The sequence below is a fragment of the Chrysemys picta genome, chromosome 6 (assembly GCF_011386835.1).
Source record: "Chrysemys picta bellii isolate R12L10 chromosome 6, ASM1138683v2, whole genome shotgun sequence".
In the NCBI taxonomy this organism is placed as follows: Eukaryota; Metazoa; Chordata; order Testudines; family Emydidae; genus Chrysemys; species Chrysemys picta.
In genome coordinates, this window is record NC_088796.1 from 70,898,932 (window position 1) to 70,913,490 (window position 14,559).

General features: G+C 44.8%; 1 protein-coding gene across 6 annotated transcripts in view; it reads right to left on the reverse strand.

Annotated features, from left to right (window-relative positions):
• Positions 1 to 10,779, reverse strand: part of MCC (MCC regulator of WNT signaling pathway) — a 327,625-nt gene extending 316,846 nt beyond the window's left edge. For 5 of the 6 annotated variants that reach the window (XM_005281600.5, XM_042840458.2, XM_065550316.1 and 2 more), the window contains exon 1: positions 10,469 to 10,759. In XM_005281600.5, the coding sequence (XP_005281657.1) occupies positions 10,469 to 10,617 (149 nt within the window). In that variant the 5' untranslated portion in view covers positions 10,618 to 10,759. Of the gene's footprint in view, positions 1 to 10,468 lie in introns of all 6 variants that reach the window. The other variant, XM_065550317.1, reaches the window with a different exon arrangement.
• Between the last annotated feature and the right edge of the window lie 3,780 nt (positions 10,780 to 14,559).

Here is a 14,559-nt window from a genome sequence, read left to right on the forward strand (position 1 = left end):
ACAGGAGCACTTCTCCGGCTGTTTTCAGTTAAGCCTGCAGCTTTTGGGGGACATAGTTCAGACCTGGGTCTGTGTTTGTAGCAGGCTAGCGTGTCTGGCACAACCAGGCCGGGTTCTGAAGTCCCAGGCTGCCAGGGAAAACAGGCTTAGAGGTTGTCTCAGCACATCAGGTGGCAGTCCCAAAGGGGGTTTCTGTGATCCAACCCATCACAAAAGTGTCACTCTGATTGTAGAGCCAGTGAGTGTTCTCAGGTCTATATAACTATTAATTCCATTCATGTAACGTGACAAGTCAGACAAGTTTCCTAAGGAGTTCCTACTGAGAATCACTGTCAAAGGAAGCACTCTTTCAACATCCATTTTAATGACCTGTACCAACTAGGTATCAGATAGGCAGGTTTCTCTCTGCGTTTGTCTACTTTACAGGATGACTAGTTTTCTGTGTTTTCAGTTTTTACTCATTTTCACTAATAAATTACCAGATTTTTTTTTATTAAAGGAGTTCAGTTTTTACTGATTTACACCCATTTATCAATCCACTCAGTATGTTTTCGGGTACTTATTTTTGTTAAACCCTAAAGTTTTACACGATTTTTGTGTCATGCAACTCTGAGATTAAAGCCGTTCCACAATGTAAATCACAGAACACATGGTGGAGGTTGAAAAAAAATCAAACAACGTTAATAGGATTTGGCTCACAAGGAAATGCTGCCTGCCTATTTCGGTGCATCCATTTAGTATGGTACTCAATTTCAACAGTCAATCCTCCACAGATAAAGATATATATTGCCCTCTGTTCACCTGGTTACTTCCTTTAGTGCCCATCTCCTTAAGGGTTTGGATGGGCAGGCCTGGCTTCTTCTGGATTCCCACACAGCCAGTCCTGCCCTTTCTGTGGCTGGCTCCAGACCACCCCCAAAATGGCTTCGCCCCCATCCAGGGCTCCCGGGGAGGGCATCTCACTCCCTACTGGTCAGGCTAGCTCTTCTTCACGGGCTCTCTCTTGTCAATCATTTCACTATGCCCCTCCTCTGAGCAGGCACACCTGCAATCCTTCCCCAACCAACAGGGGCCCCTGTTCTACATAGTCTCTCTTCTCTCCCCTCCCACCCCCCCGAGTTGCCTAGCAGACTCTGCGTCTGCCCTTGGTTCCCCTTTCCTACCAGGGACAGTGTGCTGCTCCCTAAACTACCAGCACACAGAGCCCCAGGAACCTAGATAAGCTCCTTGGGGGTTACAGATAGATCAGGTAAAAAGGTAAACATGGGGAGAAAAGGCAAATCTATGCCCAAATACCAACAAGGAAATCAGTGCTTAGACATTTCCAAGAAAAGTAAAGACAGGAATGAAGAGGATGCATTGATCTGCAAGTACTGCAGCATTGATGTCAGTGCTCAGACAGACAGAATAAAGGAGAATGTTGAAAGCAAGTGACCCAAGAAGCTGAAAGAAAAAAAAAAAGTGAGCTTCAGGATAAACAGTCAATATCTGGAGCTTTCACGGGGCTTTAATGAAAGAGGACACAGCATGACTGTGTCAATGAATTTGTGCACACTCTTTGTTTTGCCAAACAACCACTGTTAATTGCAGAGGGGCCTATTGGTGACTTTGTGACACAACACTGTCCAGTAGCAAAAACCCTTCCTAATGCAGACAACCTCACTCATAAGATGCTTTAGTATCTAAACTGATGGAATGAATTGATGGAAATGTGGTGTCCAGTCTGATTTTTGACAAGTCTCCTGAAGCTTGGATCATCTGATTGTGGGCCTTTTGTTTTCATTTTTTGATTTCAAAGCAAATAAACCTGCATTGTTTTGTGCTGATGGGACATTCATCCCCTCTGCTGACAGCCATTTTATCGACGCAGCAATAACTGAAATGCTTGAGATGTATCAACTAATTTGGGAAAATGTGGCCACAATTAACACAGATTCTGCTTCTTACATGGCTAAATTTGCACAGGGGAGTAAATGCAATCAGAAACCAGAGCTGCTATGTATTACCTGTCCTGCTCATCTGATTAACGTTGCACTGTCAGCACCTACTGCCACAGAAGAAATGAAAGACATGAAATCTTGCATCATTGGATCGGGGGCTGTTTTCAAGCATGCAAACAAGCTGAAGTCTTTGTTTTACACAGTGCCAGCTGCTGATTAAACTACCCGTGCTGTGCCACGTCGGTGGATGAGCTTGTATTTCACTGCCTGTCATATAAATAACGTGTGGAGTGTCCTAATGTGTCTCTCTGAGTTTGTTGGTTCTAAAGCAGAAACTCTGAGGAGACTGGCAAATAACCAACATGACCGCTATATTCTGCCCACCAAGGTAATGTTGATTATTGAAAACTTGGAATCACTGGGTGACACACCAAAAACACTGGACCTTTCTCCGACTGCTGCCAACTCATTTGCCAATAACAGGCATTTATCGGATATTGACAACCAAAATCCCAGCTCAACTGAGCACAAAAGCTGAAGGAGAAACATATGGTGAGAAAAGCCAGCTGTTTCTGGAAGTTCTTCACACCCCGGAATACAAGAACCAAAAAAAACATTCAAAACCTTCAACACAACGCTCAGTAAGAAATGGGGGACTGTGGCCTGCAATCTGAACCCTCAAGGGTTTGGTACTCCAGATTCTTTTTGGAATGACATCCAGGTGTTGTACGCATTCCTCAAGATGAATTTTCATAGAATTGTAGGACTGAAAGGGACCTCAATAGGTCATCTAGTCCAGTCTCCTGCATTCAAGGCAGGATTGAGTATTATCTAAACCAGGGGTTCTTGCAACAAATTTTTTGGTGGCCTCACAGTGCGGCCACCAATTCTTGCTGGTGGCCACACTGACACTTTTTCCTAAAATTATTTATTTTTCCTAAAGCTAATAAAGTAATATGCACATATATACATCGAAATCATTGTAATTTATTTATGTAAGGTTTGGGTTTTTTTTTTTGCAGACTCAATAATAAAACTCATGCACAGTTATCTCTATTCTTTACTGGACCTAACAGAATAGGAACACAAATAAAGTGCTTTGCATATTCTTGTCTTTTTTATTATTGTCTCTTTTGCTTTTTTGGTAAAAGTGGTTGTCTGTATAACAATTCTGAAGTAAATTTAAAAATGCTTTGACATAACAGAAGTCCAAATAATACTGAAAAACATATCTGGGCTTGGGTCTGGGGAGGGGACCGGAGGGGATGCATAGCTGTGGCTGGCCCAGGGCTCCTTCGGGCACGTGGGGACGCTCCAGGCTTCGGCCAGCCTGAGGCTCCTCTGGGCAAGTGGGGAGGGGACCAGTCTCGGGGCTTCGGCCAGCCTGGGGCTCCTCCGGCTGTGGCTCCAGGTGCAGGGGGTCTCAGGGCTCTAGATGCCGGGGGGGAGGGGAGCATGGGCAGAAGGGGTGGAGTCGGGGGCTAGCCATGCACCTGTCGCTCACCTCCTCACCCCCCGCCTGCCTCATCACTCCCACGCTCACAGCCAGACCACCCTGCCCGTCTCGTCACCCTCCTGCTGGCTCGCCGCTCACCTCCTTACTCCTCCGCCAGGCCCCCCCTGCCACTCACCTCTTGCCTCCTCACCACCCCTCACTCGTCGCTTCCTTCCCCCCCCCCCCACTGCTCGCCTCACCATTCTCCTCCTCACACATACCCTTGCTCACCTCCTCAGTCCCACGCTAACAGACAGCCCTGCCACCCGCCTCCTCACCCTGCTGAGGACTCGCCACCTCACTCTCCCACCAGGCCCCCCCACCCACAGCTCATCTCACTGCTTGCCTCCTCACCCCCCACGCCCGCTGCTTGCCTCGCCGCTCGCCTTCTCACCCCCTCCTCGCTGCCTCACCTTGCTCCTTAAGCGTTGTGTGTCCCACCTGTGTCTCCAGAAAGGCGGTGCATGCAGGAGCAACAGGGACAAAGGGGAGGGGCTGATGCTTCCCCCCCCCACACACACAAATTTCTCAGGAAACTGCCATCGCCACAGAGAAACCCACTGGTGGCCGAATTCGGTCACGGTGGCCGCATTAGAGAAACGGTGATCTAGACCACCCCGACAGGTGTTTGTCTAACCTGATCTTAAAAATCTCCAAAAAGGAAGATTCTACAACTTCCCAGGGCAATTTATTCCAGTGCTTAACCACCCTGACAGTAAGTTTTTCCTAAAGTCTAACCTAAACCGCCCTTGCTGCAATTTAAACCCATTGCTGTCCTATCTTCAGAGGTTAAGGAGAACAATTTTCTCCCGCCTCCACGTAACAACCTTTTATGTACTTGAAAACTGTTATGTTCCCCCTCACTCTTCTCTTCTCCAGACTAAACAAACCCAATTTTTTCAATCTTCCCTCATAGGTCATGTTTTCTAGACCTTTAATCATTTTTGTTGCACTACTCTGGACTTTCTCCAATTTGTCCACATCTTTCCTGAAATGTAGTGCCCAAAACTGGACACAATACTCCAGCTGAGGCCTAATCAGCGTGTAGAGTAGAAGAATTACTTCTCGTGTCTTGCTTACAACACTCCTGCTAATACATCCCAGAAGGATGTTCACTTTCTTTGCAATAGCATTACACTATTGACTCATATTTAGCTTGTGGTCTGCTATGTCCCCCAGATCTCTTTCTGCAGTACTCCTTTCTAGGCAGTTATTTCCCATTTTGTATGTGTGCAACTGATTGTTCCTTCCTAAGTAGAGTACTTTGCATTTGTCCTTATTGAATTTCATCCTATTTACTTCAGACTTTTTCTCCAGTTTGTCCAGATCATTTTGAATTTTAACCCTATCCTCCCAAGTGCTTGCAACCCCTCCCAGCTTGGTACTGTGCGCAAACTTTAAGTGTACTCTCTATGCCATTATCTAATCACTGATGAAGATATTGCACAGAACTGGACTCAGAACTGATCCCTGCAGGACCCCACTCAATATGCCCTTCAAGCTGGACTGTGAACCACTGATAACTACTCTCTATAGATACAGTGTAATAATATCACTGCATTCATCCAGTAAAGAATTCACAGAGTAAAGAAAATAAAGTAATGTAGAGTAAATACATTTCTAAATAACCTCTCCAAGTTGTAACTATATTCAGGCTGGCATGATAAAAATATGTAAGTTTTTCCTTTGGATTCAGTGTTCACTGTTTTTCCTTTCTTTTTTATAATCCTACAGAATATTTAAACACTTGTAACAATTAAACATTAAAAATATAAAACTGATGAACGTTTCATGATAGGATTAGACAGATTAATTTCTTCTTGTCCCACCACCTGCATTATTGCCATAACTTCACTTTTAATACATAAGCATATCTGCTGATGCTTACTACATGAAACAAAGATATTTAAGGATTGCATAGCTTAACTGAAGATTATAGTAAAGCATTTTGGTACATATTATAGCAGGTGTGAAACTCATTAGGAGTCTAAACAGAACACTAATAAAACTACATGACCATCAAGTTTCAAAAGGAAACATCAATTACTCCACCACCTGTGAAAACTGAACAGCATTCTCACTTTCCTCATTGACAGTCACAAGTGCCACATATGTTGACCTTATAAAAGAAACAATAGACTACAGGTGTTCTCACCAACGAGCTGACTCTGTGATGCAGAAGAGATGTTTAATTCACTACAGTTTCACACCTGTAACGTTTTTAAAGCCTCTCAAAAACAAAAGCAAAACTAAAACTGTTACAGCTGTGTATTATTCAACTAACAGGTCCTTATTAATAAATATAATTCAGTTAACAGGACTGAAATAAGTAAAAAGAGAGTCTTTATATGAACAACCCTTAAGGCCTGAATCTAGCTCCCAATGAGGCAAATCACAAAAGCTTCCACTGACTTTAACAAAGGCAGGACTGGGTCCTAAAAATGTCCTGCATAAACAATATTCACAAAGTAACATTTTTATTGCTGAGCTCCCAAAAGCATCCTAAGTACTTGTCCTCCATTGAAAAAGTGAACACAACAGGAGTCAAAAGAACATGATGGCCAAGTTAAAATTGCAGCGTTTTGTTTATACTTTTTTTAGTTTGTAAACATTGCTGTACTGAAGTAAAATGGGTCTAAGTTGCTAAAGAACGCAACTTATATAGGTGAGCGCCTAAAATTCTTCACCTCATTTTTTGATTTCTTCCTAGTCTCAGTCATCAATAATCAATGGCACATAGTTAGCAATTATGCCTTTATCAATCATTTTAAAATGTCATCTTAACTATTCAGAGACTGAAAATTAACTGTTCTCTCAGGAGGTGCCCTTTATCTCCATATGCGCCTCTACTTCCCTGCTAATATTTAGAGAGATTTTTCGGTTTAATGGACAAGATACAGTTTCCACAGCTGAGACTCCATATAACTTCACTAGAAATGCAAATAGCTCATCTCCCCATGTGATACACTAAATAAAGATGCATACAATGGAAAACTGCCTGCCTGTACTGCAAGAACACAGATTTTCTCTCCCACAAGGTCTCTGAAGTTTCAGAGGAGTTCTAAAACCAAGCAGCAACCTAGCAAATGCTCTTCTGGAGGCATTTAGCAAGCAAGCAAAAGACTAAATAAACTTCAGGGATGCCAGTAGAATGGCTATTGTGTGCGTATTTTCAATTGATATAAATTATACTGAACAACAGCTGAAAAATGGGAGGGGATATCTTTGTTACATTTAAAATACATTAAAATTTCTCAAAAATGGATGCTCGAAAGAGGAAAAGTCTAACAGTTCTGAAACTGCACTTTGTGACCACCAGTGGCCCATAGAGAGCTGGCTGGGGGAAACAGGGTGCTGGCTTTGCTTCTTTGTTTCTAGCTGCTTCTAACAGATGTCCACAATCTTTATTACAAAGCTGAACTGCAGGCCTGTAAAAGGAGCAATGAACAAGGAGGGACCTGCCTCCACTAGAGCTACAGAAGAAAAGGCAAGAAAACAGGAATTACCCTCAGGAACCAGAGTCACCAGTGGGCAAAGGAAGCAAAGAAAAGTCCAGGGAAGTAGGGCAAGAGAAAATGGGAAGCCAGGCAACATGTCCAGGAGGGCAGAGGGAAAGAGGACCATGGCTGAACTATATGGATAAGAAAGAAGCAGCAGAAAAAGGGAAAGTATAGATAGGAGGAGAATATTAAGAGCAAAAGCAGACAGTGCAATTAACATCACAAAAAGGACAAATCACTTATTACATCAAGAGGAGATAAAATACCAAACACTTTCCTAATATTATTTTTCCATGTAAACAATTGCTACAGAGTGCCACATGGATGTTGTGTTATTGTGAGTGCGAAGGAAATGTCTGAGACAACCTCTCTGCAGATGGCCCACACTGAAAATGCCTGAGAACCACTAGGCAAACCCACTCCTGCATACACAATTTGCCATAAAGTAGATTAGTGGAAAAAATTAGACAGTATGCAATGCCAAGAGAGAGATGCATTCCATTTCCAAGATCAGTGTCCAAGGAAATCAATGTAGTATCTGTGCCATGTGCCCAGGACTGAAACCTAATTGATAGGGGTCAAGAAAATCAGATGACTCCAGATGATGCCAAAGATACCTTGCCAAAGATACCTTGATCATCTACCTAAAAAAAATATGAAGTTTAAAAGAAGATATATATCTATGTTATTGCTTTTGGATCCAGGCCATACCACTGCTGACTTGAAAGTACATTCCCCATCCCAAAGTAGGTTATCAACCACCAATAATGGTCCTGTTACCTCCTCTCTGGCTTTCAGCTACTCTCTTTTGTGCTATATTTGTTTCCTGATGTATTCCAGTGCCCCTCCCACTCCAGTTTCTTGGAATTTTAGACACTCAACCCTCATAGCTCTTGGGTGAGGTTTAGAACAAGTTATGACTGTAACATACAGTTTCACTGATTCTCTCATGAATGGCGTAGAAATGCACTTTCATTTAACATTTTTGAAGTCTGTCTATTATAAATTAAGCTATCATCCTTTTCATTTATCATCTGGAAAGGCTGATGATCCTAAACTTAGAGAGCTATTTTCTAGCTCTTCAGAGGGGGAGAGAGGTTCTGTGAAGAACACCAATTTGGTCTCCTTTTCAACATTTCCATTTAGCTGTCGCTGTCTTCAGTGTGATTCTATTTTTCTGGAAAGATTTCAGCGTTAAAAGTTTTATCTTTTTTATAGTTCTCTCTTTCATGTTACTTTCAATTGCTTCATGATGTAATTTTTGTTTCTCTTTAATTAAAACTGTTTCCCAGCTTTTGTGATGAATAGGAGCAAAGTTAATTTAAAATACAGCAGTCTGGTTTGGTGGTTCATTAGTGTCCCCTAATTGTTCACATAAAGCAATATATTAACATTTCATTAGCAAGTTTTATGTACACTAACTACAGTATTAGATTAAATCCCACTTCAGTTTACATAGCCAGGAAAAAAAAGTAGTAAGGGTATAGATGAGATAGCATATTATAATCAGGGAACATATATCATAAACAAGTGTTTCAAATTTTCTGACAAGCAAAATAACGTCTATTAATATGGCATACAAACTAAAAGGAAAATGTCAACTTTACTGGACTTGACACACTAGTATATATAAAAGTGTACATTTTCAGTATTTTCATTTCAGAATAACCACTGATAAAACAGCCTCTTGGTTGAAAAAATACTCAGGATGTCTATTAGATAATAAATTGGTAAAATGACTAAGGTAAGATGACTCTTTTTAAACTAACCTACAGATACAAAGTCCCATTATTTACTGATGGACAGTATTTGAGATTCTCAACAACTGTCTGATCTCAAACTCTGTTGAGAATTATAGTGCACTTGGCCTCTGTTCAGCCTCAATTTCTTAGGTTTCAGAGAAGCTCCTAGCCTAGATTAATAACTTTCTCTCACATCCCAACTCCTTGGAAGTGCAGAGCACCTTCAGCTCCTACTGAATTCATTTGGAGCTGTAGGTCCCCACCACCTTTGAAAATCCTATCTTGATTCTGAAAGCTTATTAAAAAAAATTTAAAGGCCCCTTACAGAAAACACCCTGCCACTAGTCCTCTCCTGCTTAAAACAGACTGCTGCTAACTACCGATGTAGGAACATTTAGAAGTGTGATATGTATTTCCAACATGCTCAGTGCTGTACACAACACAGTTAAGATCTTCATGGCAGTGATGATGGGCTTTATCTGATCCTTAAATTGATTTTGTGTGGGTACAAGAGTCCACCCATGCACACACAGTTGCAAGAACAGGGTCTCAAGAAAAACACAGCCAAAACTATATGCACTGAAACAGCAAAGGAATTTTTAAGTTACAACAATTTGTAAGTTTACTGTACACCACTTGTTTAACATGTTAGAGTAAAGAATCAGAGGGGTAGCTGTGTTAGTCTGTATCCACAAAAACAACAAGGAGTCCGGTGACCACCTAAATAAATCTGTTAGTCTTTAAGGTGCCACTAGACTCCTTAGAGTAAAGAAGACATCTGACTGATGTGGTTTAATCTTCGTGGGTCACGTGGAAATTACCTTGTCTGTGTTAATAGAAATATTAATAAAAATCAAACCTGTTAAAATATTAATAAAAAATGTTGGCCCCAGGCAATTAGCAACTATATGCTGTGTGTACAAAACCCACCTTGATTCCTAAATATCCATTTGTTAGCACTGATGTACTAAACTTTCAGCTAATCCCTGCTACTCTAATGGAAAGGATGGTTATCCACATAGGAAGCAAGACACTGTGAACCAATTTCACTATCCCAACACAGAAAATTGGAACAGAATACCAAATCAAACACATTTCAGAAGAGAATGCCTGCTATTCCTTCATAGCTGATATTCTCATGCTGTAGATCTGAGGCAAATGATTTATCCAAATGTTGTGCTGTGAAGTTTGAATACTAGTGGAGCATCATCATGTACCCTGTTACTTAGGAACAACCCTGCACTGGCAGATTGATGTACATCTCTAACTTCTAGGAGTTTATGTGAATTCACCTTCCTGGCTGCTGCCCATAGTAGCAGGACTATTTCTCTCACATCCCAACTCCTCGGAAGTGCAGAGCACCTGCAGCTCAGAGTAGACTCTTGCCCCCGCAGAAACTAAAGAGGCTCTGATCTACTTCTATGCTAAAAGGGCTCGATCTCTTCTTGCCACCATCTCAGGCAGTTATTGCAGGAGAGAAGCATCACTTAAGCCAAGGATTCTTGTAATCACTAAACATGATGCCCAAAACCACGCAAACGAAAGACTAACAAACTACTAAACCCTCAAGAAGGTCCCGCAAACTGAGCTGAGAAAGAATGGTCCAGTCCAGCCTGCCCCTGTTGCACAGGGAAAGACAGCCCCCATGCACAATGCTGCTGATTGCAAACTACTGCAAACTCTCGCCGAGAAACTTGCTGAGAACTTGCGATGTCATTTGGGGGGGGGGGGCGAAGAGGGGAATCCCCGTGCCCAGCTGCACAAACCCTTTCCTGTCCTTGCGGCTGTTACCTGCTGATGTAGCCATCCCCATCGCCATCGCAGGTCTGGAAGAGGCGCCTCATCCTCTCCTCCTCGCCTGTGCTGGACGTGTCGCTGCTGCTACTCCCGGTGCTGCTCACGCTCACCTCCACCACCACGGCCGCAGCTGCCGCCATCATGCGGCTCTGCTCAGGAGGAGGAGCAGGCAGCACAACCCGCGGTGCTCGGGACCCTCAGTCCGCACGAGCCCGCCCCGCAGTGCATGCACAGCGCGGCTCGCGAGCGGCGGCGCAAGGCCAGCCAGGGGGTGACGAGCCCGGGCGCTCAGCCTCCTCGCGCACGAGCGCGGCGCGCGCGTCCCCTCCCGAGCCCCGGATTCACGTTCCAGCCTGGGAGGCGCCAGGGGAGCGCGCGGCGGGTCGGCTCGCACTTTCCAGCCGCTGCAGCTGGGCTCAGGCGCGTTCGCGAGGGGGAAGAATGCGCAGGAGCCGCGACCGCTGCTGTGGGGGGCGTCTTGCAGAGCTGCCCGGGGGGCTTTGCTGCTGCTGCTGCTCTGCCCCTACCCGGAGCGCCCGCCGCGGGACCCGGCCCAGTGAACCAGGGCCGGGACGGTTCGAGGGGAAGCGGAGCGACTGTGCACCCCTGAGCCCGGCGCCCAGCCCATGCATACCCTGGATGCCGGGCAGGGCGCTGTGCCCCGGCAGCTGTGCGTGCGCCAACCTGCCAGGGAGCTTGGGCCCCTGTCTCTTTCCCTCGCCCCAGAGGGACTAACCCGGCCCGCTTCCCCTGCCAAGCCTTGGGGCGGTATAGCCCTGCTGCTGCGTGCGAGACCGGCCCACCCAGCACACTCAGGCCAGCACTTGCACTGTGGGTGTCTGTGTTTCAGGGGACTGGGCGAGGGTTGACAGAAGTTCTGAACGGAGGCACAAGGGGTCTCTGGATAAATTGCCATGGTCTGTTCACTGCCTGTGAAGCAGCTGACACTGACTGCTGTTGGAAGACAGGAGGCTGCGCTAGATCAGTGGTTTTCAAACTTTTTTTCTGGCGACCCAGTTGAAGAAAATTTTTTATCTCCGCAACCCAAGGAAGCTGGGGATGAGGCGTTTGGGGTGTAGGAGGGGCTCGGGCAGAGGTTTGGGGTGAGGGATTCAGGATGTAGGAGGGGGCTCTGGGGTGGGGTGCAGGATGAGGGATTTGGGGTGCAAGAAGGAGGTTTGGGGGGGCTAAGGATTGGGGCAAGGGCTTACCTCTGGCAGCTCCTAGTCGGTGGCACAGCCAAGGTCCTAAGGCAGGCTTCCTGCCTGTCCTAGCACCAAAGACCGCGCTGTGCCCTGGAAGCGGCCAGCAGCAGGTCTAACTCCTAGGCTCAGGTGCACAAATGGCTCCACCTGGCTCTCACCTGCAGGCACTGCCCCCTCCCCCCAGCTCCCATTGGTCAGTTCCTGGCCAATGGGAGTACGGAGCCAGTGCTCAGGGCGGGGGCAGCACGTGGAGCCTCATGGTCCCCCTGTCTAGGAGCTGGACCTGCTTCCGGGGCGCAGCGCAGTGTCAGAAAAGGTAGGGACTAGCCTTCCTTAGCTGGGCAGCACTGCCAACGGGACCTTTAACGGCCCGGTCAGCAGTGCTGACCAGAGCCTCCACCACCTAGTGCCTTACATTCCATGACCCAATATTGGGTCGCAACCTGCAGTATGAAAACCACTGGGCTAGATGGACGGTTGGTCTGACCCCCCCCCCCCCCCCCCGGGCATTCTTATCTGAATCACTCAATGGGCCTGATGTTCAGAGGTGCTGAGCCTTAGTGCAACCAATAGAAATTGGTAGGGCCCCATGAAATTTTTATTTTTATTTTATAATTTTTGCAGGTTTTGGGGCAGCGATTCATTTTATCATGGTTGAGTCTGCCCCAAAGATGGAAGCCTGCCTAGCACTCATCCTGCAATGGTGGCTCCATCCTTACGGGGCTCGGCCTGGCTCCACACTCCGGGCTTTGCAACCTGGGGCACAGGGCCACAGTGCTACTCACGTTTGGCCTAGCCACACTTCTGTTGTGACCAGGGGATGGAGAGAGAGGCAGGCAAAATTTGAGTGAGGAATGCATGGGCCAACCTGAGTGACACTCCTAGCCCATGTGCCAAATCACAACATCTGGAGTGGGGAGCCAGGCTCAGCCCCATGGGACAGGAGCCGCTGCTGTGGGGTAAGTTTTTTGTTTTCTGGTAGTTTTTCATTTTGTTTAGTGTTAATCTGCATTTGCAGAAAACACAGGGCTCTAGGAATTGCATGTACTCTGAACCTCTGAAAATCAGGTCCCAAGTGTCTCAAGTTAGGTTGCCAAAAAATGTGAACAAAAAACTAGTGAACACTCCTGAAAATGTGGCTTCAACTGATTTTACAGGGGAAATAAATAAAGTGACTATACACAAAGAGCAAAGTAAGCAAAGGGAGGGAAAATAGAAACATTTTCCTCTGTTTTTCATAGAAATCTGAGGTGTCATCCAAAATAAGAAAGCATGAGTTCTAAATTAACAACGTCCGTTTAAACGAGAGAAAACTAGTGAGATGGAGCACTTCCGGGGGATGTTATGAACTTTCACTCTCCAAAATTTCCCACTTGTGTCTAATCATTCCCATTTACTACATACACTCACTTGGAGTTCCATGATCTTTTAGGCGATATGTTGGTGATAGATAGGTGATAGTTCTAGTTCCCTATGAACTGCTTGATCCCTATGTGGAGAGGTAAGGGATTGCAAATGGGTGGGCTATTGGCAAGTAGCAGGGAGCATCATCACCCTCTCTCTTTAGCTGCATTTGCTAACCAGACTCCAGTCTACATGATAGCAACTGTTCTCCACTTCTTACTGTTCTGCCTTCTCAGTACCTGGCAAGTCAAAGGGGATGGAGGGACAATGGGTATTGCTGCAATCAGAGGCTCCCTTTTGTATGCATCCTGTGATTCCCAGCATCAGAGGTCCTATCTGTGAACAGAATCCAGTACATTTTGAAATATACCTACTCAAGCACCACTAAGAAATGAGACCATACCTGAAGATGGTATATACTTGGATGGTATGGCTGTAGTCTGGCAAATTTGGCACAGTTGTCCAAAAAGTTTGGGAATCCCTGAATTAGAGATTTGTATGCTTGAGGCACAGTTACCTCTGTCAGATACACAAAACAATTTAGAACCTGAGGAAGACAAAAGGAGGAGAGGTGTTCTAAGGGCATATTAACAATATTGTGAAAAATAGTTATTAAAACAGTTAATGCAGCGTACCCAGCTGTACTTCTCATATTATTGTCTCAGTCATTATATAATTAGTGTTTACTTTTGTAAGGACTAAATACCTTGCAATTTCATATTTTACGGGAACAAAGAAGCCCAAGAAGAAAATGCAAATTATATCCTAAAGAAACAAAGTTATCATCTCTGGAGCTTTCTGGGCTTGTCTTTTTAAAGACTAAGTCAAAAAGTTATATTTTCAGCAGCAACTGTAACGTGACCAATTGGATGTTAGACTTAAATGGATGCTCAGAATGAAAAACCTGCTGTCTTAAATATGGAATATCTACTGAGTAACATCACGATGTGTAATGTGGCCAAGTTACAGTTGCTGTGGGTCAAGGTGGCTTTTTGCCTTCTCTGTGCCAACTTATCTTATTACCAACTGGTAGTTTCTTTGGCTCCTAGCACAGGTGAAAGCAGCCTCTGGGGCTGCCTTAACTTGCACCAGCTGCCTACGTTTGCAAGGGGACGTTGCAGAAGCTAACAAGAGTCAGAGTGCAAGGGTGCTTATGTTCTTATAGTTAAGGCACATACAGCTTGTATTAACAATTACATTTTTTAACGTAAACATTGCATAACAGAGCAACAAGATCCTGCTGCAAGCAGCTGCCTGCCCTTGTGGTCCAGAATCCTGTCCTTTTTCACATTTTTATCAACATTTTCTGTGGAAAGAAATACAAAGAATACAAGTGCCTCCATAGCATTATATGAAAGGTCTCTTGTTGGGTATGTCTTAAGACCTCATTTTTCTTTCAGACACATCAATTTTACACCTATTTAACACTATTGATTTCAGTGGAGTTACTCCTGATGTATACTGGTGCAAAGGAGA